At 41.2% G+C, this 23,426-nt stretch overlaps 1 protein-coding gene across 2 annotated transcripts in view; it reads right to left on the reverse strand.

The window, feature by feature from the left end:
- faf1 (Fas (TNFRSF6) associated factor 1) overlaps positions 1-23,426 on the reverse strand; it is an 85,704-nt gene that overhangs the window by 58,670 nt on the left and 3,608 nt on the right. Inside the window, exons 2-7 of one of the 2 annotated variants that reach the window (XM_033622827.2) lie at positions 23,153-23,221; positions 19,178-19,224; positions 15,527-15,792; positions 15,343-15,434; positions 14,024-14,115; positions 3,595-3,700 (exon numbers count right to left, since the gene is read on the reverse strand). In XM_033622827.2, coding sequence (XP_033478718.1) covers positions 3,595-3,700; positions 14,024-14,115; positions 15,343-15,434; positions 15,527-15,792; positions 19,178-19,224; positions 23,153-23,221 — 672 coding nt within the window. Of the gene's footprint in view, positions 1-3,594; positions 3,701-14,023; positions 14,116-15,342; positions 15,435-15,526; positions 15,793-17,073; positions 17,193-19,177; positions 19,225-23,152; positions 23,222-23,426 lie in introns of those variants that run through there. The other variant, XM_033622828.2, reaches the window with a different exon arrangement.

A 23,426-nucleotide genomic window follows, 5' to 3' on the forward strand; every position in this document is an offset into this window, starting at 1 on the left:
TTATTATTGTTTTTATCTAAAAATTTCACAACTCAACTCCTCGTCTTTACGATGAGCATCACAATTGACTCCAAAGCAACTTGGTTGAGGTGATCCACAACGACTATTTGACAGGGGTTGCACCTGTAGCTCCTCACACCGGCTACTGAACCTTTTCAGACATTGCCTACATCGTGTGTACACGTGGTTTAATGATATGTTATTTCCTAACACATTACAGTAATAGAAAATGAGAGACGCCTGTTCCTTGGCTAAAGAGTAAATATATAAAGAGCATGGTCAACACGGGGCAAACAGAGTCCAGATCTATCCAGGTTAAAGTTCTGGGCCTCATTTTCACTGCAGGGGGCCTTGAGATGCCTAAAGACAAGCATGCGTAAGGAAAAGACCGCGACATGGAGGCCTGTTTAAGCCCACATTGTCCCTTCTCCATCCCCTATGGCCTCTTACAGCACCCCCACCAAGCCAACAGTCCTTTGCCTCCTTTCTGTGTCCATGGTTCCCCCCTCCCACACCGCAGGGACCCCTCCCCAGTGTTTGTAATCCCAGCAGAAACACTTAAGGTTCACAGTGGGTGCTCATCAAAACCATCTGCCTGAGAAGAGGGTGAGAGGGAAAGAGAGAGATGACGGAGGGAGGCAAAAAAGGAAAGAGCGAAAGGGAGGAGAGGGAGAGAGCCAGGGAGGTGAGCTGCCTCCTCCAGTTCAGATGTTGGTTGTACTAATCTGTTCAATTAGCACCATTACAAGCCCTGCTAGTAGCCTGATTATTATTAGTGTAATCTTCACCCTCACCGAGGAGCCGGGGGGCTGCGGTGAGCAAAGAAGTTAGAAGGAACACCTTTCACTGCTGCTTGAAAGTAATTAATTCACTGGATGTGAAAGATGAAGGACATAAAGAAAAAATCAAGAACTGCCCCAGGGATGAAAACAGCTGATACTGACATTTCCAATACCATATATTTAGTTTATGATGAGCAACTTTATGATGGCAACGACAACTTTAGTATTTTCAACGTGGACCATTTTTTTCCTTTTCTTGTTCCCAAGTGACAAATGGAAGCCACAATTTTTGAAACTGGTCCAGCATTGAGAGAGACTGTGGTAGCTGCAGCAACTAAACAGGCTGCAATGTAGCCATTTTGGGGCATGTTTGCACTGTCACTTTATGCCCAATGAAAGTGTGTTTTTTTTTTGCCACTGACAGGCTCAGATTGTTAATTGAAGTGTCTGAAATTTTCCCTTACCTTTATCTGATCCGGTCTGCTTGTTAAGCCCTGTTTCCACCAAACAGTGCGATACAGTTCAGTTCAGTTCGGTACGCTTTTTCATTTCCACAGTTGTAGATGGTACCAATGGAACGGTTCTGTACCGTCCCCATTTTTGGTCCCCCCTCTGTTGGGGTACCTAGCACACAGATCTGGTACTAAAAGGTGGAGCTGTGAACACTGCAGTCTGTTGATTGGTCAATAGCAGACAGTCACTCTGCTCAGGGCTGAGTTGTGGCTGGTTTTGAGGCTCATGTAACCACTGTTGATACTGTGAAGAGTTTTACATATATTAGTAAACTGTAACTATAAAATGAAAGGATGTTTTGCTGCCTCTTGCAGCAGCTGGAGTCACAGAAAAAAAACAACTCAATTCACTGGGCCGACTGCTGGCAGCTTTAAAGTGGAACGTTTACATGAAATGTTACTCAGTGCATGAGCTGACTACATGAATCCATCAACACACCTTAAATTTCAATGTGACAACTTTGACCATTCCATTAATTTTTATTGTTTCTCTTAGATGACATACACTTTTAGTAATGAGTGGATCTTCATGCCTTTAATATATTAATTTCGACTGGATTATGTGAACAATGTATATTCTAATCCTCACTCTGAGGAAAAAAAAAGCATCTCGATCTTACCTGAGAAGGACTATATGGACAAAAATGCTATTTTTAAATATCCCATGGAGAGAGACTCTCACTGCAGCCTGTTTTATTTTGATCTGAAAATGTCAGCGTGCAGCCTCGTTCTGTGGACGATAAACGAGGTGCAGACTTCCATCTCTGTCACCAGTGAAGAGCCAGGAAATACAGTGTGTGCTGGACGGAGCAGTGATAACAACAATTCTGCCCACATTTAAGGGTACTCTTTGCAGCCAAAACGCTATGTGGACTCAGGGTCTAAGTACCATGTCTGAAGGGTCACTTTTGGTTCCAAAGGTACCATACTGAAAGTGTTTGGTGGAAACTGGGCTTTAGTGTAGTGTTAATGGTACTGTAAATGTAACCAAGTCTCACTCAAGTTGTCTTGCTCTGAAATCTCGCATACTTTTCCACACTGTCAAAAATATGCCATGTAATGGCTTTTAGATAACACTAAGCCAGGCTTTTTGTACTTCAACACAACATTCTCTTCCTGGCACTCCATTTTCCAACTCTCACGAATATTTCCACTGTTGTTTTTCCTGCCAACAATCCACCTCTCGCGGGATTACCAGAGAAAGGTAAAGAAAATTTCTCTGTAGGGTCCTTTCAGTGACGTTGTCAGGGACACTTCTAACAATCTGAGCCTGTCAGTGACCTAAACAAGCGCATTTAATAGATGTAAATTGACAGTGCACAATTGCCCGAATGGATTTCATTGCAGCCTGTTTCGTCACTCTGGCTACCCCAGTCTCTCTCAATACTGGACCAGCTTCAAAGAACGTGGTCTCTGGTAGTCACTTGGATGCAATAACATGGATAAATAGGGTCCAAGTTAAAAAATACCGATGTTTCTCTTTAACACGTCAGGGAAAATGATTAGTGGGACTTCTCTCTTCTACCTGATCAGTCTCTGGGGAGCTTACTTCCCCTCACCTGTGACAGCAGCCTACCCACTGTGAATAACAAATGACACCTGCTCAGGTCTCCCTCTGCATGGGGGGTAAGAGTAGGACAGTACAGGCCAGTGATATGTGTATGTGTCTGTGCATGTAGGGGAGTGCTGATTTAAACACACATGGGGCCAAACATTGACAGACACACACACTTACTCATCTACATAGGCAAGCAAGCACACACATATATTTTCATAATCCATTTGCAGCTGTGATAGTAATAACCGATGGACAGCGAGGTGTACTGCCTTCACAATGGGTCCAGGATAAATATTTCATAGGTTGCCGAATCTACTGTTTAGTTTCAGATGAGGAAAATGAATGGACTCTGTCTCTTTCCATCACTCCCGCATGCCTAGATCAAACAATGTTCAGTATTTAAACCGCCTCCTTGACTGCTGAGAGAGAGGGAGAAGGACGCAGCGCAGGGGGAGTGGGGAGGAAAAGAGGGGGTTGTACCAGACCGCAGCTGTGAGAGTAATTATGTGCTCGGAAATGTGATCATTTGTGATGAATAATGAATCGATGGCTGAGATAGACTAGCAATGTTTGGCAAATGGAATGAAAGCTGTGTTACGGGAAACTGGAATCAGGTACAATAATATTATGTATGTGAGAGTCTCTGGGTGAGTTACTGGGAGCTTTTGTGTGTGTCTGGGCATATAAAGTGACTTTCTGATGTCTTGCATGGTCTGTGTCTGCGTGTACGCTGGTGCCATACCTCCTGTATGGTTCTGGAGCCGGGGAAGTTGAGACTGTAGTCCCTCTGGGCCTCGCGATGGCTGATGACCAGCAGGAAGTTCTGGTTTAATGACTCTTGGAGACCACTGAATAAGGAGGGAAACATTAAAAACAGTTAGACATAGAGATGAACACAGCAGAGGATTAAAAAGAATAGAATTTGATGCAGAAAATGAGGCTAGACAGAATAATGACGCAAAGGGGAAGAAAAGATGGGGGCATTGAAAAACAAACATTATCACTAAGAGCCACTCAGTCAAGTAAAGGGCAAGCTGAAACTTGTCAACTAGTGGTAACCTGCTGGCCCACAGGGAGGTGGGTGCCTCCTCTGGGGGCAAATCGCCCACTTCACTGGTTGTGTCTTAACAAGCCTGGCCAGAGCTGCGCTCGGCACAGCAGGCTACCACAACTATGACCACCTGCACAGTAACAGCATGGAGTCCATTAATCTGCCTTATTGCTAACAAACCTGGCAGCTATTATGAAATAAACCCAGGAGAGCCTTCAGCACCTCCCTAACTACAAACACTAAAAATACCTTAAAGGCAAGATTTTACTATGACATACAGTCACACAAACTGACCACATCTGCAGAGTTTGGTAATGTAATGGACCAACAGCAACACATCAGCAATTGCTGCTCCAGGTGCTGAGTTTTCTGGCTTTTTTCTTTCACTTCAGAGTGTGGACAATGTTGTATGTAACATACACGCTACAAGCCTCAGTGCTCAATTCGGCTTTACTGCTCAGATCAGATTTTTTTTTATTTGGCTGTTCATGTTTTTGAACAATGTGGCCATTATCAGATTCAACTGTGAACTGGAGATGTTACTGAACTGACCCGCATGCCCAAACGAACAATAACAAGATGTCACACGCAGCATGCTGTCGTAGAGAAGTAAACATGGAGACCACTGATGTCAGGGCTCACAGCTTCATTTATGAGCTGATGTGCAGTTAAAGCCAGCAAATTCCTGAGCAGATGATAACGAAGATAAGAAGGAGGAGGCAATTTTTTTAATGCTGGCTTTTTGTATAGCAATGGCTTCTACTGCTTTACATAGGTGTGTGGAGTCAGAGCCAGGAGTGGTGGAATGGCTTCACTGAAACTCATTTCATTCAGAAGGTCAGAATCTCAAGGGCTTCTTATAACTACATCTGTCAGTGCCTCTCCACAAGACTATAACTGTAAGACACTCAGTTCAGGCAAGGGACTTGCTGGTCCTTGTATTTTTTGTACTTTTTTTGCATGCCTAGTTTTCTAAGTTTTTAAATATTGAAATCTTTAATCTGACTCTTTCCCCTTGACTGCTGTAACACTGGAATTCCTCAGTTGTGGGATCAATAAAGGTGTTATGTTATTGCTTACAAGCTACACGAATTCTGGTATCTGATTTAGGACCACATACAAAAGTGGCTCAAATCAGAACTGAAAAAAAACAGACTGAATGTCATTTGTACTATTCACATTGTTATGATAAACAGATCTGAGTCACATATGAACAAAAAAAACAAAAACAGATAAGGCCCACTTTTACATGCAGAATACAGTCTGAAGAACCAGCAACTCCTTTCCTTCTCGAGCCAAAGAATCAAATGAATGAAATGAAGAGCCATTACTGCGCATCATGATACACTACCTCTTCAGCAGATGCTGCTGGATTACTGCTGTATTACTGCTGTACTTCTCTGCCTCTGTCTAGCTTCTGAAACATGACTGTACGGCAATTATAGTTATATCAATTTCAAGTCATATCAGTTCATATCAATTACAGGCTACTGTAAGCTGCACTCGGTAGCTGAAGATAATGCTATAATGATTGTAATGCTCCTAAACTAAGCTACCATCTCAACCTGCATCAGGTTAACATGGTGAAACTTTCCCCCATTTTAATTGAAATTCATAGTATTATAATACGGAAGTAAAACAACAAGAACACTACCAAACTGATAAAACCAACTGCATGAATAATTGGAACCTAAACAATTTATTCATGAATCAATCTATTCAAATTGCAATAACATGCTTAAAAGGACAATAATTCAAATTATATTCATCAACGTTTAAACAACATTAACTAGTAGGCAAATATAGCCAGATGCTAACAGCTAACCACTAGTATGAGATGTCCACATTCTCACAGTGGATGTCATGCTGACTACATGCAAGCAAAGACCTGCCAGTGAAGACACCATCTCTTCAAGTGGCCCTGACGGGTCAGAGTTTCTGGACCAGCACCATAGCTCGCTCAGCAGCTTTACAGCTGTGACAGAGACGCTGCGAGCGACGCAAACGCAGACACTTTGTGTGCTTCACGTAGAGAGGAGGAGGTGGGGGGAATCAACTTTTGGAAGCTTCATTTACAATAAGCTGTGAGGTTAAGTAGCGTTTTGAGCAAACGCTGGGTCTGTGCGGCTGAATATCAATGGGAGGCTTAAGGGCCGAAGCAGGCACTTAATCAGGGCTCAGAACCCAAGGAGAGGAGGAAGAGTTGAGAGAAAGAGAGGGATGGGGGAATTAATATGTAGCGCACACATTAATTATGCAATCACACCCTTAATCTGCGCAGATCTGGACGAGCTTATGTTAACAGAAGCTCAAATTTACTGTAATGACAGCATATTTACATTGACTAAAACTACGAAATCAATATGTAAATGTAATGTTTGTTGTAGCTAACTGAGGAAGATTGGAAATGTGTGGAGTGGGAAGGATGGATGCATATGTAATAGGGCTGAGCAGAAGGATGTGTGTGCATGTGTGTGTGAGAGAGGGAGTGTGAGTAGAGAGGAGGGAGAGAGAGAGAGGGAGAGGAGAAATGGAAGGGGTAGGGACACATAAATAAGGATCTAGCTAATATCATGATTATGTTTGGACACAGTCCCGAGCTACTGCTGGCAGGCGGCTAGACTCCTAAATAGACAGAGATAGAGGGTAAACTGAGTGGAAGTGTTACTCTGTCCTTCCAAGCAAAGAAGGAACATCTTATCAGTCATTTATGGCAGACCGACGAGCCATTTGGTGCATGTGTGGGTGGAGTTCTGTTCAAGATTTACTCTGAAAAATCGGATCACTCGTTGTGCTCTATAGTACAAATATAGCTACTCAAAATATCAAATGCATTCAGAGGGGAAAAATGTCCCATCTGTCTGAAGAGGCCTGCTGGTTCATATATAAACAAAACACCCATGTTTCAGGTTTAATATCCCTTTGTCTCGACTGCTTTCACCATCGATGTTTTCAAAGCAGCTGTCTTCTGATAGAAGCGGGCCCTTCGAGCAGCACGGGGTTGAAATGTGGATGTCTCAGTGTTTGCTTCTGCCTTCAGAGGTCTCTTTCTCACTCAACACACACACTTGTGACATCCAGGTCGGCCTGCAACATCTCAGGAGGTACTTGACATGGCATAAGGGTGCCGGGAGGAAAATGTCATTTAACTTTATGGACAGAGAAAATGGAGCGTTTTGCAGGGGAGAAGAGCAGGCTAAACAGATTGGTTTCATTCTGAGGTAAGCCCATCGCCTAAGCTGTGAGTCCCCGCGGCACAGAGCAGACTCTAGACCTTATTAAACTAGCACTGCCAGACACAGAGAGACACACACACACACAAACACACATGCACAAATTGTGGCATGTGCCTGCAAAACACAAATACCCATACACACACATTCTCCCCAACCTGTCACACGCTGACACATACTCACTACCATCATGCGTGTGTTTCATCTGCTAAGAGACACACATAAAAACACATTGACCAGGAGAGTACATGTTGACTGAGCGTGTTTCCTCTAATAGGAACAGAAGAGGTCATGAAGCACACACAAGGTCTTCTTACCTCTTCCACATTTTGCATCCGCAACAAAGCAGAAGGATGCGAAACCGGTGAGGCTCTGCTCTGTTTTGGTCTGCCATCTCGTCCCAAAGTTAATCAGCATGCTAATTGTTAGATACTTCCCATCAGGGCTGCTTTAGCTAACCAGCTAGCTATCTCACCCAAAGCATCTGTGAATCTGCTACTAGATAGCTGACAAGGAAGGGGGGTGCAGGAAGCCGCAGGAAGAAAAAAAAACCCACACAAAACCTAATGAATCATTTTTGCAATTTCAAATTTCTTTGAGAGTTCAAATTAAAATAACCTTTCCTTGGCAAACACCCTTCCTGAGAGCCGAGCGGAGAATAAATGAGGAAGGAAACAGGCTCCATTGAAATATTCATCAGGCCTTCATCATTTATGCAAGAGATTAGGTCCTCCTCAACACCCTCTTGTATTCACAGGCAGTCATCAACATGGCCACAGAGAAAAACCTTCTTCAGACGGGGCTTTGACACTGCAGTGCTAACTGCACATCACATCACTAACTAAATAACTACCTGAGATGGATTGGTGCTCACAGGAAAATCTCCCAAAGCCTCAAGATTTATTTCTAATCAAACAAGACAACTAAGAGGAGTTTACTCAGCGGGATCATAATGACAGTGCAGCACTATTTAATCAGTCGGTTTGGTTTAGGTGTATGTGCTGCATGAGCCAAGCTTGACAAAGTAATTGCCAGGGATATTACCATTTATGGGACATTTGCATTTTTACTCAGCAACAATTTGAAGTAAACAAACAATGAGAAATTAAATTTGGGTGGATAACTGTCTTTTCAGCCTGCAACTACAAACTAACAAATATAGTTTTGGAGACAGTGGTAGTTTCATTAACCTCATTCAGATTCAGATTTCAGAAGTTCTTGGACAACAGCATTAGTAGCCACATCACTGCTTTTTCTAACAGTAATAACAATAAACACACTTACGCTTTTAGATGTTCATCCTGGTTTCATTACATAACCAAATTACCCACGGTAGCATTTCACTCATTTAGGCTAAACCACAGCTGCACAAAATGTGGTTCTGTGTCACCTGTGTACTGGCTGTTTAGGTGCATCTTGTGCCACCTTCCTAAAAATTAAACAAGAGGCAAAATTAATTATGCCTCATTTCGAGCAGTGCTGCCACCATGTTGGGTATACAAAAACTATGATCTATATGCAATAATAAAGTCTTGAGATGTGTATGGGAGACATTTTTTTGAACAACAAAACCTCTTTCTCATATAAATATTTGAAGCCAACATCGCTGTCGGCTGCATGTGTGTTAAAAGCTTTAGAGTGTGGAACATGCATCTAAGTTAGGACAGAGGAAAATGAGATAAACATTACATCGATTTATTAAACGCTACAAATTTAATCAATTTATTTAATCATCATGGTTAATTAGATAATAATCACCTGCTTTAAGGAGAAGTGAAGAAGCAGGTTTTACTGGATAAGGCATCAAACTTGAAGGACGGCAGAGTAAAACAAGGTAAAGGTGCAGTTTTGACATTAAAATGATAATTGTGAGTCCAGTTACAGTGGCCAAGTTTAAAGCTGGAGTGCGGAACTTGTGTCTCCCCCCCTCTGCCAGTGAGAGTGATTACACAAACACTGTCGACATATGCTTATAAGGTGTACCTGCAGGTGAGCTTGTCACATCTCCAACGCTCTTTTCCAGTCTTTTTTTAACTTTAATCCTTCCTCTGAAGGCAGAGTTTCTTTTTTATCTGATGCATCCTCTCCAGAAACTGTTCTTGGATGCATCTTAGGATTTTCCACCATATTCCTCGCTGCTGCTCCATCACTACGGTCTCTTCCCCCTTCCTAACCTTTTTCGCTCTGGCTGGTTGATGCATAACACATCACTTCTGGTGCACCTGTGTGGGAAAGTCACCAGAGAACACCAAACCCTATAGCTCTGGAAATGGAATTCAAGGCAGAAAATTCACGCTGTTATGCCTCCTTGTGGTTCTGTGTAAAAGGGACAATCTGCCAATGGGGGGGACAGAGTTGCCTCGCCATTAAGCAGGCATCAGAGCTAGTAACAGCGCCAAAATGATGTCTGTATAAAAGGCACAGCCGGCAGGACGGGATCATGGGTTGCACAGGTGTGACGTTTTGACCATGTGTTATGCGTGCGATCCAACATGGGAGATTTTAAAAGAAGCTAGCAGCAGTTAGCAGCTAACTCTAAGAAGAACAGCAGCTGTAAATGTCCGCAAACTGGAAAAACAACAAGGTCCAGGAGCTCGTCAAATCACACACTGAAGTGGCACGATGCTGCAGTTGTTCGGCTCTGTGTAAAAATGCAAAAGCGACATAAAGAAGGGACTTTGTAGTGGCCCTATAGTGCAGACTCTGTGTAAAAAGGAGCATGTGAAATACAGAGAGCTTTCTCTGGCAGCAAGAGGCTTTATCAGCATTGTGTGAACTCTTCTGGCAAAGACTTGAACATGACAGACGTTCATTTATATGTAAAAGTCCCACACTCCAGCTTTAAAAGGTGTGGGCACCACAGCCTGTCTTTTGGAGATTATGTCTTCCAATGTATAGTCAAGTACAGATTTTCATTTATAGGGAGCCATGCCGCCAAAAAAACAAAGAAGAAATCAGTGATTTGAGTTTAATAAAGAGACAATAGACAGAGACATTGTGTGTAACAGACTCTACTTTGAGCAATACTGAGAATGGGAAAACTTTTAATACTGTAAATGTAAGGTGCTTAAGTAAAATGAATATAAAGCCCAATCAAGCGGTTCATCAATTATTTTGTTTTCAGATAAGTTCACTTTATAGAGGCACATTAGTACCTGGAGTTGGTATGGCAGTGATAATGTGGAGCCTTTACTGGCACTGAGCTCTGTCTACTGCAACAAATTTGCACACAAATTGCACTTACTGTGGATTTACGGTGTGACCACAGTTTATTTTTACTGCAAGCTAACAGCTTGTCTGGTCCCGCTACAGGGGAGCGCCCTCCCTGCTTCTCTGAGATCTGTCACCTATCCTCTCCCAGTACGACAGCAGGGTCACCATACACACACACATTCATACACAAATGCATGTGCATACACACAGGAGCCCACCCGCTCCATTCAGCCCCAACTGTCCTCCACCAAAATAGCTGACACAGAATAATGAGCTCCTGACACCCAAAATGATATCGATAACACTTGGAGAAATGGCAAAGGCGCTGCTAAAAAGACACAGCAGTAAGTGGGGGAGTGAGAAGACGAGGAGAGGGAGGAGAGGGAGGGAAGACTGGGGAGATGAGGGCCATTAGCTGCCAACACAATATAACTACCACTTAGCCTAACTAGCAGGCAAAGCGGCAAACTGCCAAATGACTTCTTTTACAAGTGTTCTGGTGACATGTGGATGCTTGCTTGGCTGCTAACATGAGGAAATATGGGGAGAGTTACAGTACAGTTTTATTTTGAATCCACTGTCAACAAACAAACTAGGGCCATTATATGTTAGACTACAAACAACTCTGGCTATTTAAGGCAAAATATCTAAGAGAAGTGCCGCTGAATATTATCAGTCATACACTATTATGATCCTATCTGATTTAAATGTAGATAACATGGGCTACTTCAATTAACAACTCAAAGATTCAGAACTGGCAATCACAAAATGTCACACTAAAAGGTGTCTTTATGTGTTTTATCAAAATGGGTTTATTCAGCATTTAAACTAACAACTGTCAAAAGTCATAACACTATTAGTCATTAGAATAGACAAAAGAACCAGCATGAACCAACATAAATTCTTATAAGCCAGTGTATACTAGGCATGGAACATTTTGAAAATTTTATGTCACAATTATTCTGGCTGAAGTAATTGCAATTCATGATATTATCCCAATCAAAATATGCTTAAAAGTCTTGAAATGGCACTAAATCATACTGGAATAGCTTTACTTTACATTGTCTTAAGAAACAAATATTTTTATTGAATGACAGATAGGACACATATCTTTTTTTTTGGTGAACAAGCTTTATCAGTAACAAAAAAAGGCGAAAAATAAAACAATCTTAAAAAGCCAGGAATTCCAACAGTTTGAAACAGCATTATATTTTTTGATATAAAATATGCCAATGCTTGATTAAGATCTTTTGCGTTTTCTGAGGTTGGTACATATGCAGCCTGTTTTTGGTCTTTCGTCTCTTTGGATGATGCTGGATATTTACGATTATCCCGATAATCAATATTCACCAGGATTAACTTATTGTAGCGCTTTTTATCATGATCCACAGTAAAATTGTCTATCGTCCCATCCTTCCTGTATACATTTCCAAACAGAGAAAGTCAAACAAAGACAAGCAACTTAAGCATCTTTCACGATCAGATCTTCAAACCATCATTGTCTATTGTCACTGACAAAAACATATGCTACATAGAGGTAGAGAAATCAGAATAAATACTAATCAAATTACCCATCATGCCTTCTTTTCCAGGCTTCTGATACAAAGTTAGCAAACTTCAACATTAAACAGCCATTCCAAATTTTGCTCAACTTTACACCAGAATATTTCAGGGTTCTGTCCAACCATTTCATGGAAAATTCACTTCTCTTATATGACTTGTCAACCACTGATGTCAGAGCTCTCCCAACAGAGTCAACAGGGAACCCAACTCCAACCTCATAAGTCATAAACACATCATGAGAAAGGTAGAGGCCATGTTCAGTGGGTCAGACTTCAACTACATCAGTAAAATGTAAAATAAGAATACTCAATTTAATATCACCCAAGCACCTAAAGTAACCTCCTAATCTGTGGAGCTAGTCATTCACAAACATTGCAGAGTTGGAGAGGATGTCACCTTGTTTTTATACATTAATCTTATCATTAATCTCAACAAAAGAAACTGCAACTATACAAGGCCTGGACTGCTTTATAAAATCTACCATCCACACCCATTTCCATGAATTGTAAGACAAGCAAATCTCTATTAATGCAATCAAAAGTCTTTTGAAAATCAACACAACATGCAAAAAGTGGATTTGCCTTTGTCAATTCTACTTGTGTCATTTTTAAATACTGTTTCAGCCTGTTGTTCAGTATATTAGAGTACATTTTGTAAACTGTACTAAGAAGGCTGATGCCCCTATAATTAAGTAAGGGGTATTATGGGGTCACTCCCCAGTGACTTTGGAACAGGTTGGATACTGGATTTGTATCATGGTGACAGAACTTTACTATATTCAAGATAGAAGATAGAGGAGGGAGATTTTAGAGCTTCATTTGTTATACTTTCGATCTCCGATGACTTCTTCGGCTTTGCATTGTCTACAGCTCTTCTCAATTCTTCTGCAGTAATGTCTCAATTCAGAAATGTATTTGGGCAACAGCCATGCAGATTCAAAACCAGCTCCAACACAGATTTGTAGCATAGATATCATTTAAAAAGTTGTCATCAAGGTCTTTTTCCATTTTCCAAACTACCCCCTTTTTGTTTTCACTGTCATGATCTTTAACTTCTTAGGACCCAAATTATTTATTCATTTCAAGAATTGTGATCCAGCTGTAATGCTTATCCTCTTCTTAACTGCCTTGTATAAAGCCGTACACGAAATAAACTGAGTTTGCCTGTATATTACCCAAGTTGCCTAATATTTCTCACATTTAAGAATTCCCTTTCTGTGTTTTTAGCACGGCTGTCAAATATGACTTAGTCCAACCTGTTTACACCCACACACACTCACACAAGTATGTACCCTCATATAGTCTATTTTTCCCTGTCAAATGCTCTTATGATTAAATTAAAAATAAAAAGGGTCTTCTTGGTCACCGTACAATACGCAGGTGAAATGCAGGGAGAATTATGACTTCTTCGGAGGTGTTTACTTGACAATGATGAAAGGACAATCACATGTTCAGCTTCCGCCTGTGATTGTATTACTGCTTTGGCTTTACACTGAGCAGCTTGACATTTCAGAGGGAAAGGTTGCTAATACTGCCACGGATTCACTGAAATGAACAGAGTGAACTCTGGGGTGGAGAACACTGGCTTAATGAAGCTTTCTCGACAAATCTCTATCGTCACTGGGTACGATCACTAATGTGACAGACTGGTGTGTGTTGGAAATAAATTAAAGTACTATATAACAGATAGAAAGTGTGGATGTCATATGCACAGTTTATGAAATGTATGATGCAAAACAAGCTTATGCAAGCAACAATGTCAGGCTGAAAGAAACAAAGATGGGAGGGGAAATTATTATTTACACAACAGAGATTGCAGCGGGAGATGTTCCTCTCAAAATGTCACAATGGATGTGAGAAAATGAATGTGCACCAAAAGGTCAATGTCTCTTAATATACCAGTGAAAATGGTATTTGCTAGCTGGATTCTGGATGCATCTTTACCTGTAACTGGACATAGACCGACACCTAGTGTTCACTATGACGTACTACACTCCTACCACTACCTGCAGAATTTTAAAGTTATGTGTAATGGGATGGGAAAAGGAGGATAAATTATGATTTCACAGATAAAAAGAAGAGTGTGAGAGTGCTGACTGTTTGGTTGAATACCTGTTTTTGCTAGTGCTGGCAGTAGGGGCGATGTCTGGGGTCAGGACATACAGGCTGTTGTTCTTAGGCAGGTGTAAACTTCTCATCACCGTCTGATTACACACACACACACACACACACACAGGTACAGCTTTAAAACAGGATTTCAGGAAGGATTTATAGCTGTGGAGATCATGATTTGATATATTTTGTCACACTTCTTGGTCAAAACTGGAAATATTGGGCCTCATTCATCAATCATTCTTAAGAGTTTTCACAAAGATTCTCCCCATCACCTATATTTTCTTATTTGGGATTTGTTTTTAAGTAAGAACAGTATCTACACACACACAAAATAATTGGTTCATATGTTTTCTTAAATTCTGCAGTTGTATAATATAAAACGATTTAAGTTACAATTCCATTTCATCATTTATAACACTTTTTAATAATCAATTTTATTATTTTACAGAGCATTATGATATTTTAAAATTAAAAAACAACACTTACACTTCAACTCCATTCAATTATGTTGATTGGGAGCCATGCCATCTAATAATTAGTGACTGATTTATATGCCAATGTCTGCACCCTAGGTCTGCTCGCACAATGGCGTATTTACTGCTGCTTCAAGATGTCGCAGATTGTGCCCTGGTCCATGAGGATGAGGATCTCTTTTAAAAGAGTGACGAGGGCAAGCCTGTCACCATCCAGTGGTCAGCGGCTCTCTTCTTTGTTTGTCAGTATTTTTTGGGAGCCTCAGATTTGAAATCAAACCTTTGTTTTTTTTAAACTTTATCAGCTGTGCACCGTTCTCCAGATACAGTATTCACTGAACGAGTAACAACATCTCATGCATCTTTTATTGTGTTATTTCATATTCACTCCTGACACTATTAAACATGAAAGCTCATTTGGCATTCGCTTCCTGCGTAAGTACCTCCACGTCAGAACTATTGAGGTTTTTTATGGTTGGAGTCCGGTGCTCAACCCCCATTTGGATTTTCCTCTGGGCATTCTTGACGTAATTCTCTCAACTTTTCTTTTTGATTTCTATGTGTGCACACAGCCCTGCAGTCTTGTGCTCTTTTATGGGTATTGGTGGGGAAGATATTGGTGAATGAGGCCCTTTGTTTTTAGGAACATCAAATAGTTTTACTACTGTGGGGTAGGTATCAAAGTTATCAAAGTTAGAGTACAACACGGAACACAAAGTAGAATTGCAAAAGCAAAATAATAGAAAGAAAATATAAAAGACTACCAGTTCATATCTCTTTTTTCTTAATGCCAGGTTGTCTTTTTCTTTTCATCACAAACATTTACAAGGTCATTTAACTCACACTATCGGATACATCTCCACTCTTCCATCCCTTCAGCTGCATTTTGGACACTGGAACCCCGAGCTCTGACTCCAGGATTTGTTTGATTTCTCCTGTAAATCAAATTCATGCAGGGGAAAATGTCTATCAAGCACAAAGTGGCAATGTGATATAGTGACTTTTATACACAGTGTGTGTTGCTCACCGACTGTGCTGCCTTCCTCCAGTACCAACTCTACAGTGCGCTGCCGGTACTCCACCCTAAAGTTGAGCATCCGGGGCTGGCGCTCTACAATGTGTCGGGTGGAAGGGTTGATGGGGCAAAAAGCTGAGGTCGAGGACGACGCGGGAGAGGAGGACGAAGACGAAGAGGAGGGGGGAGGAACTGAGCCTCCTGCTGCTGCATCGGCTGCTTCAGATTGGCTGGGAGGTCCGAACATGCTGGACTGGCTTGCCTCACTGGAAAAGTTACTGCACAGAAGTGACAGGGTTAGTGACGGTGTGGAAGACTGATACTCAGTCTTCACAGAATATCTTAAAAATCATGGAGGACAAAAAAGTGGGCAACAGAAGAACCAAAACATAACGATGCTATCACAAATATCTCGATATATTTGAAGCCACATCAAACTAATCTTTGTCCTTGTCTGTAACCTGATGGACAAGGACGAACAGGAGTAACCACAAGACAGTAAAATATACCAACAACAAACGCCTCTCCCTCCGATCCTCCCTTACAACATCTCCTTTCTCAGTCTCATGCTTTTGTTTGCTGCTTGTTCAGTGTATGAGCCACGTTTCACACAACACCGTAAATAATGTCTTTTTGTCTCACTCCCATGAACAAAGTGTGTCCTTTGTTTATTAAAGTGTACGCAGCAACTGACTCACAAGAACAGAGTGCCAGACTCAGACTTATCAACAAAGGCTGTATTTTATTTGGCCCACCACATTAGAGAGGCCACTGTTCCGGACTCCGGAGGCGTAGGTTGACTGTCAACAGCCACAAAACCTCTATGTACAGAATGAGGCAATAGGATTGGAAATTAACCCGACTAAATGATAGCAAGTACAACTTTTGTTACGCTAAGGCCCGCCCATCTGGAACTCACAGACAATATGCCAAAGTATAAAAACTCCGGATATTCAACACCAACATTAAATCAGTGCTGGTCTGCGGTTCGGAAACATGGAGAATAACAAAATCCTATACCAACAAAGCCCAGGCCATTGTCAACAAGTGCCTAAGAAGCATCTTGAAGATACACTGGCCAAACATCATCAGAAATGAAAATCTGTGGAAGAAAACAAACTGAGAGAGAACAGACACCCAAAATCAAAACCAGTGTAACCAGACAGGCTCTAACATCGAACCCACAAGGTAAGAGAGCACAAGGGAGACAGCTGGAGGTCGTCAACAGATATTACGGCAAAAGAAATAGAGGACATCCAGATGGAACTGGAAAAAGTGGCTGAAGACCGAGAGCAGTGGAGAAGATACAAATCTTTCCTAAACTCATAATTTGACAATTAGAATAGTTACCGAAAAATAGTAATCAAGTATTCAATAACTGCACACTGAAATCACTACGTGTCAACCTGTTCTGACATCATTTTAGAAAAAAAATGTTTAATGGGTGTATAATTTATCTGATTTAAACCCTGTGTGCGAATTAATGGATCTGAAATGACAAATCAATCCCTCCTTGTGACATGACCTTTAAGACCCTTCATAATCAAGCCCCTTCCTACCTGTCTGAGCTCCTTCATATCTACACACCCTCCTGTACTCTTAGATCCTCTTCTGCACTCCACCATCTACACCATCTACCCGTTGACTACCATGGGTTCAAGAGCCTTCAGTCATTCTGCCCCCCCGCCTCTGGAACTCCCTCCCCAACAACATTCAAAATATTGACTCCCTTCCACTTTCAAATCCCTTCTGAAAACACACCTCGTCAAGCTGGCATATTCAGTGTGATTTAATGGTGACACACATATTGAGACTTGCACTGATGGTGATTTTATAATGATGACTTTATCCCTAATATTTAGAATTGTGATTTTTTTTCCTAGTCATTTTACTGTATATTATGTCATTGTTTGACTTTATAATCTATGGATACATTGCTGCTGTCTTGTAAGGTGTCCTTGAGTGCTTTGAAAGGCGCCTATAAATAAAATGCATTACTGTTTTTATTATGAAAACATCTGAAAATCATCTGAATGCATAAAACTGCAAGGTTGGGCAAACAGAAAGCATGACCTGCCGTGAGGACAAGTCAATATGGAAAACCTGATTCATGGCAGTATTTGAATAAGGCTATTGACACAAGTGTAACTGCCACTAAAGTGAACAAGATCGACAACTACTATCATGTCACAAATGCATTGTGGGGAAATAGATGATACACAAATGAGACACATTTTTACTCTGAGAAGCAAAAGAAAACGAGAGAGATCTTGCCAAGAGGATTCTTACACTTCCCAAAAGCATCTGAGAAAGATAATAGTGTATAGTGTGAGCTCTCAAAAGTAAAAAAGATCCTGAACTTTCACCGAAACTTGGCACAGTAACACTGAAAGGCCGTTAAATTGTCCGTTGTTGCTGTTTGGGCGTAGTTCCATGCTGCCCTACATCTAGATTGCACTGTTTTCCTGCGTGGTCCAAGAGGTGTCCCAACGCAGACAGAGCTGCTGCTGAGCATTTCACCCACTGACGAACTGTCACACCAGTGACCCAGTTCAACAGGGGATTCAGCATTTTCATCAAGTCCTCGCAGGAAGTAATATTTGATGCCCTCACGCCCTGAGGAATTTTGGTTACTGATCAACAAAGCAAGCTTCTTGTAATTCCCAACCTGCTCACTAAAAAGGACACAAGGGAGGAGGGAAATGCATTTTAGCGTTGGCGTAGCCTCCAACTGGCTCCAGCTCAGGTCACGTCATCAGAGTCTGTTTACTGGGCAACACCAGCCTACTCATACCAGTGCCAGCCACTTAGTAAATGTGTTGGCTGCTGGTCACGCTGCCAGCCAGCCTCCATTCATAGCAATGTGTGCCCTTGAGAAAGACCGGCAATATTCTCATGGTCCAAGGGCCTGAACCGCGCTAAAGTACATGCATGCACACAAGTGTGTACACAAAATAAAACGGTTTAACAGAACGTCTCCAGTTTGAGTGGGTTCAGATCAGCCCAGTGCATTCAAGAGTGTAAACTAACCGTTGAGGGAAAGTGAAGGCCTCAAAGCCTCTTAAAGAAACCTTTTCTATTCAGAAACTGTGTACAACTCCACTCTTGGCTGAAAGTTTCCTTGCAGTTGCAGTGTCTTTTATACTATTCCTCTGTTAAACAACAGAATGAAACCATAGCAGGAGCTATAACCTCCAACTCAGCAGCATCTCTGCGAGTGATATATCCTGGATGTGTAACTACACAACACATACTTTAATCTTTATCAGACAAATGTTATGTTTCGTCGTGGTTGCAGGTGGTATTCTCATTAGTTCTGCATGAAGTGGTGGACAAACTGCATCCACTGTAATCAGCGTAAAAGCCAAGCTCATGGATACATGGAATTCAATTTCCTGCTAACACAATCAGGCTGTGGTTTCACATTTCCTGCACTGTTTGAAAGTTGGGTTACATGATAATCCACACTGTGATGCACACTTGGGTCACTGGCACATATTTCATGTATCCCCAGTCCCAAACCAACTCTTCATATTTCCTCTGCATTGTCCCATACTTTGGATAAGCACATTGAACAGACATGCAAAGTCAGGTCGCATTTGTTCAGTGTTGTAGAGTGAGGTGATACATTTTTACGTTAATGTGCGGCAACGTGGTTATTACCTTTGTAAGATCCCGTTCTCCTGTGGTATCACCCCATTGATGGCTGCCTGTAATGAAAGTGGAGGTAAATTATTTCCTGTATTACTTTCTGTATTGTATTAATGTTCTTTAATCAGTAAATACACAAGGAGCACGTTTCAAAGAGACTGGCAGATGTTGCAGTATATATTTCTATGCAAGTATTTTGACAGTAATTAAGATAAAGTGTAAGATAAGATAAATGTCATAAAGTTCCAATAATTTGGTCATGAAATGCTTTGTGTGTATGCAAAGACAAAACTTGAGACTTGCTAACTAGTAATTCAGAACACCCTATTAACACCCTATTAATTAATGATGCTATATTATCAGGAAGAAATTCACCACAATCATGAAACTAGCATCAAAAAACAATCTAAGATCTAGAAAATACAGTTTCAAATATTCAAATACATTTCAAATATTAACTGTTTTATTTGTTTTAAATGTCATAAATATGTTGAAAATGTCAGTTTTCTGATCCAGCTTTATTACTAATATGAAAATTAAAAATTAAAATGTCACTTCGATATATTTACAATATACATCATCTTTTACAAAATAATATATTTTAGTTAAAGATGATGGCTGAACAACCCACCAGTCCACATGTAACCAGGCATAATTTACCGGTTATATTTTGGTGACATTACATTTGTCAAAGTGTATGTTATATTCACTGGCTGAGAGGTTTCACGCTAAACCTCACAAAATGTGACAGAGAATGGTGGAATATTCAAATAGCGTGGCTGATCAGAACAAAGAGAGCGGAAAGGACAAACATGACAGTAACCACTGTCAGCTTTGCACTGAGCTTTTGTTTGTATGGACAATTGATTGGATTTCTCTCGAACGCTCACTATTCTTCGCTGCAAAACAAGCAAAACGAAGGAAGTTGTTATGTGCTGGCATAATCACATCCCCTGTTCTTTTTGTACTGAATGAAGGAAAACTGTGACGGCAAAAACTCATGCAAGTGTCTCACATTAATACTAACAAACAAACTAATGTAGTGGTTGTCTGTTTCTAAAGCAATGCTGGATGGATATGTTCAACAAGATAATGCTACTTGACTTGCTGTTAGGGAAAGGTACACAAACATTAAAAGTGCCCTGTTGAATTTTCTTGTAAACAGTTTGTCACTAAAATCATTTCCTGATGTTTCAAGTAATTTAAATCCAGCAGTGTTTACATCCATGCTAGCAGTCTTCTTTATCCCTGCCTTTGTTGGCGCACTGCTGCATATCTCGGTGCAGTGCTGCTCCATGTTGATTGTGGAATAGTATGAAAACCTTGCTATATTTTATATTGTGTGACCCGCACATGTGGATCCTCAGGCATGTGCCCAAACTGAACTCGTAGAAAAACAGCTCCACAGTGCTAATCGAGGTCAAAAACTCCACAAGGCACTTTTAGTTTCAGCGAGATTCATGACATGGACATCACAATCCTTTCAATCACACTTAATGTCTCACGGCTGACCCCTAATGCAGCACCTTATCATTATCTTTGGGCACTAAAGTAAAGCATGTACATCTTAATGATGAGTTTACCAGGAAGTCACACATTCCTTGTGCTTAAAGTGTCACAAACTGTTGTGACGGTGATCAGGATTAAAAATACTCCATTGCAGTACCGAACAAGAGTCTCTGGATACTTAAGATTCCTCTTTTAAATTTAGTTGTTCATTCATTCATTTTCCATAACCGCTTATCCTCTTGAAGGTTGCGAGGGGAGGCTGGAGCCTATCCCAGCTGACAATGGGTGAAAGGCAGGGTACACCCTGGACAGGTCACCAGACTATCACATGGCTGACACATAGAGACAGACAACCATTCATGCTCACATTCACACCCATGGTCAATGTTAAGTCACCAATTAACCTGCATGTCTTCGGACTGTGGGAGGAAACCTGAGTACCTGGAGGAAGCCCACGCTGGCACGGGGAGAACATGCAAACTCCGCGCACAGAAGGACTCACTTTTACAGTCCTTCGTTTCTTTCCTCTCTGTGCTATTCATAAATGTTTTGTCATAGTTTCAACCTCACTGGTTTTATTGTTTGTCAGTGTCATATGTGAATCCAATAAGGAGAGGGCAGGTCTTTTTCATGGGGGATATTTTGACATGCCACAGAAGGAGAAGCACTGCTGTGAAAATGAAATTAATGATGACTAAATCCCATTTAGCTGCACCAGTGTCAGGGTCCTGGTATTGCTGGGTCACCGTCACACTGTTGTGGCTTAATGGGACAATTGAATATGACAGATCCATTGTTAATGTAATCAGTGACACCTCTCATTTTCCTACTATGACAAGTCAAAAAAATCTAGCAGCAACTGGTTCCCTTAAGCCATCGACCACAAGTCCACTGTAGACCGAGATTTTGGCCAGCATGGGGCTGCAGACGTTCATGTTTCTCAGCCTGACATGTAGACATTCGAGGTATGTAATGCTAGCATCTGGGATAGCTTCGAGCCTGCAGCAGACATGAGGGGCGGGCTACAGAGGTCTGATAAGGTCACTTGTTTAACTCCACACCAACAGAGCACAGCTGTTTGTGTGGCCACACTTTGGCTTCAACAAACACGATAGAGAACAAAAATAGCTCATAATAATTTACATTATCAAGTGTCGAGTGTCTTAATTAAGATATAGCAGCAAAAGTGTGAGGTGCAGAGTGTTGATTTCGCCAGCTATACTGACAACTGTTGCTAGATGCAGCTGCCAGAATATGATGCTCTGCAGTACAAACAGGTTTGGGTAAAGCCTACATGAAGCACCTAGACTTCAAAAGTGTCTGGAAAAAATTATAATTAGCTTCTTTTTTTTTTTTTAAGAAAAAAAGGGGGCTAAGTCCTTTAAAGTCCACTCATTTTAGGCGATACAAGTTGAGAGTATGACATGAAGAAACAAAGGTAAGTAAACAAACATTTAGTCAAGTGGTAACTGACTGTTTGAGTCTGGTGCTTTGCTTATCGAGGAAGATCATGAGTAAAGTAAATTAGGAGTTCAGACCAAAGAAGACAACTGAAGTGGTCGAGATAGCTAATGCAAGGATAGAAAGTGATTTTGACAAATTGAAGAGGGTAGCAGAGGAATGGATTATACTGCATGAGTGGTTTTAGAAGTTCTTTGGATGTTTTGTTATTTATTTCGCATATTTTTGCCTCAAATTATTGCCCCTGAAATAAAACCACCATCCCCTTTTATAAAGCAAAACATTAACATCCATTGGAAAAGAGCAAAGGCAGTATGTTACACAGCAAATGCCATCATTAATAAATGCATATATTGTTTCCACAGTCATTTGGGTGAATTAAACAATTCCCTGCACTGCTGAACAACATCCTGGGGAACAGACTGCTCAAGAGTATCCCTTTAAATCTTTTTTTACTGCCCCACTCTCCACCCACACTCAGCATACACAAGCACACAAGCAAATTTGTTTTGTCAATGTTTACAAAACCTACCAGCTACTGCAGTGGAACTGCAAGTCATCACATTTACAGGTGCAGTGAGTCCAGGCTCCACTGTCTGTCCTGCTACTGCTTGGACTGCTGCTGCTGCTGCTGCCTGCTTTGAACTCCTGCCAGCATCCGTCTAAATATAGACTGACCCCTTCCAATATGCACTGCACTGTAAAGGGCTCCTTGTTTTTCCAGTCTCATCATGAGTTAATACAAATTTGGCAGAACACATTATCTCTCAAGTCAACATTCACAACATTCACCACACATTCTCTCTTACAGTCGCCACAGCAAGGGTGGCCAAGATGCTGCCTGCTCCGCAAAACATACTGGGTGAAATGAAGCAATAATTTGGCCATGACAAATATTACACAGGGTGTGTGTGTGTGTGTTATTGGATGTTAACTGCTCTCTTGAACTTGTACTCTGGATGAACTAAGCCTGTCTGTCAAAGAGCAAAGCCCAAAGCCTACAGATAATGGACTTACCACTAAATCCCAGTTATTAAGCTCTAACAGAGTGATTGCCTCTGCAATGTTGTCAATTCCAGTGCAAGCCTGGGAGAGGGAAAGACAAAGAAAATGGAATTACAAGAGATGAAATGAACTGCATGAGGAAACATTCAAAAATCTGTACATGAAAAACACATTTATTGACAAGGCAGAGGAGAAAGAATGAAATCAGCAGAAACATATGAACTACTATACCACCCATAACAGCAATATTTTAAGTGGTGGGAGTCTTCAGAAGAACAACAGCCTC

Source organism: Epinephelus lanceolatus, chromosome 6 (assembly GCF_041903045.1).
Source record: "Epinephelus lanceolatus isolate andai-2023 chromosome 6, ASM4190304v1, whole genome shotgun sequence".
In the NCBI taxonomy this organism is placed as follows: domain Eukaryota; kingdom Metazoa; phylum Chordata; class Actinopteri; order Perciformes; family Serranidae; genus Epinephelus; species Epinephelus lanceolatus.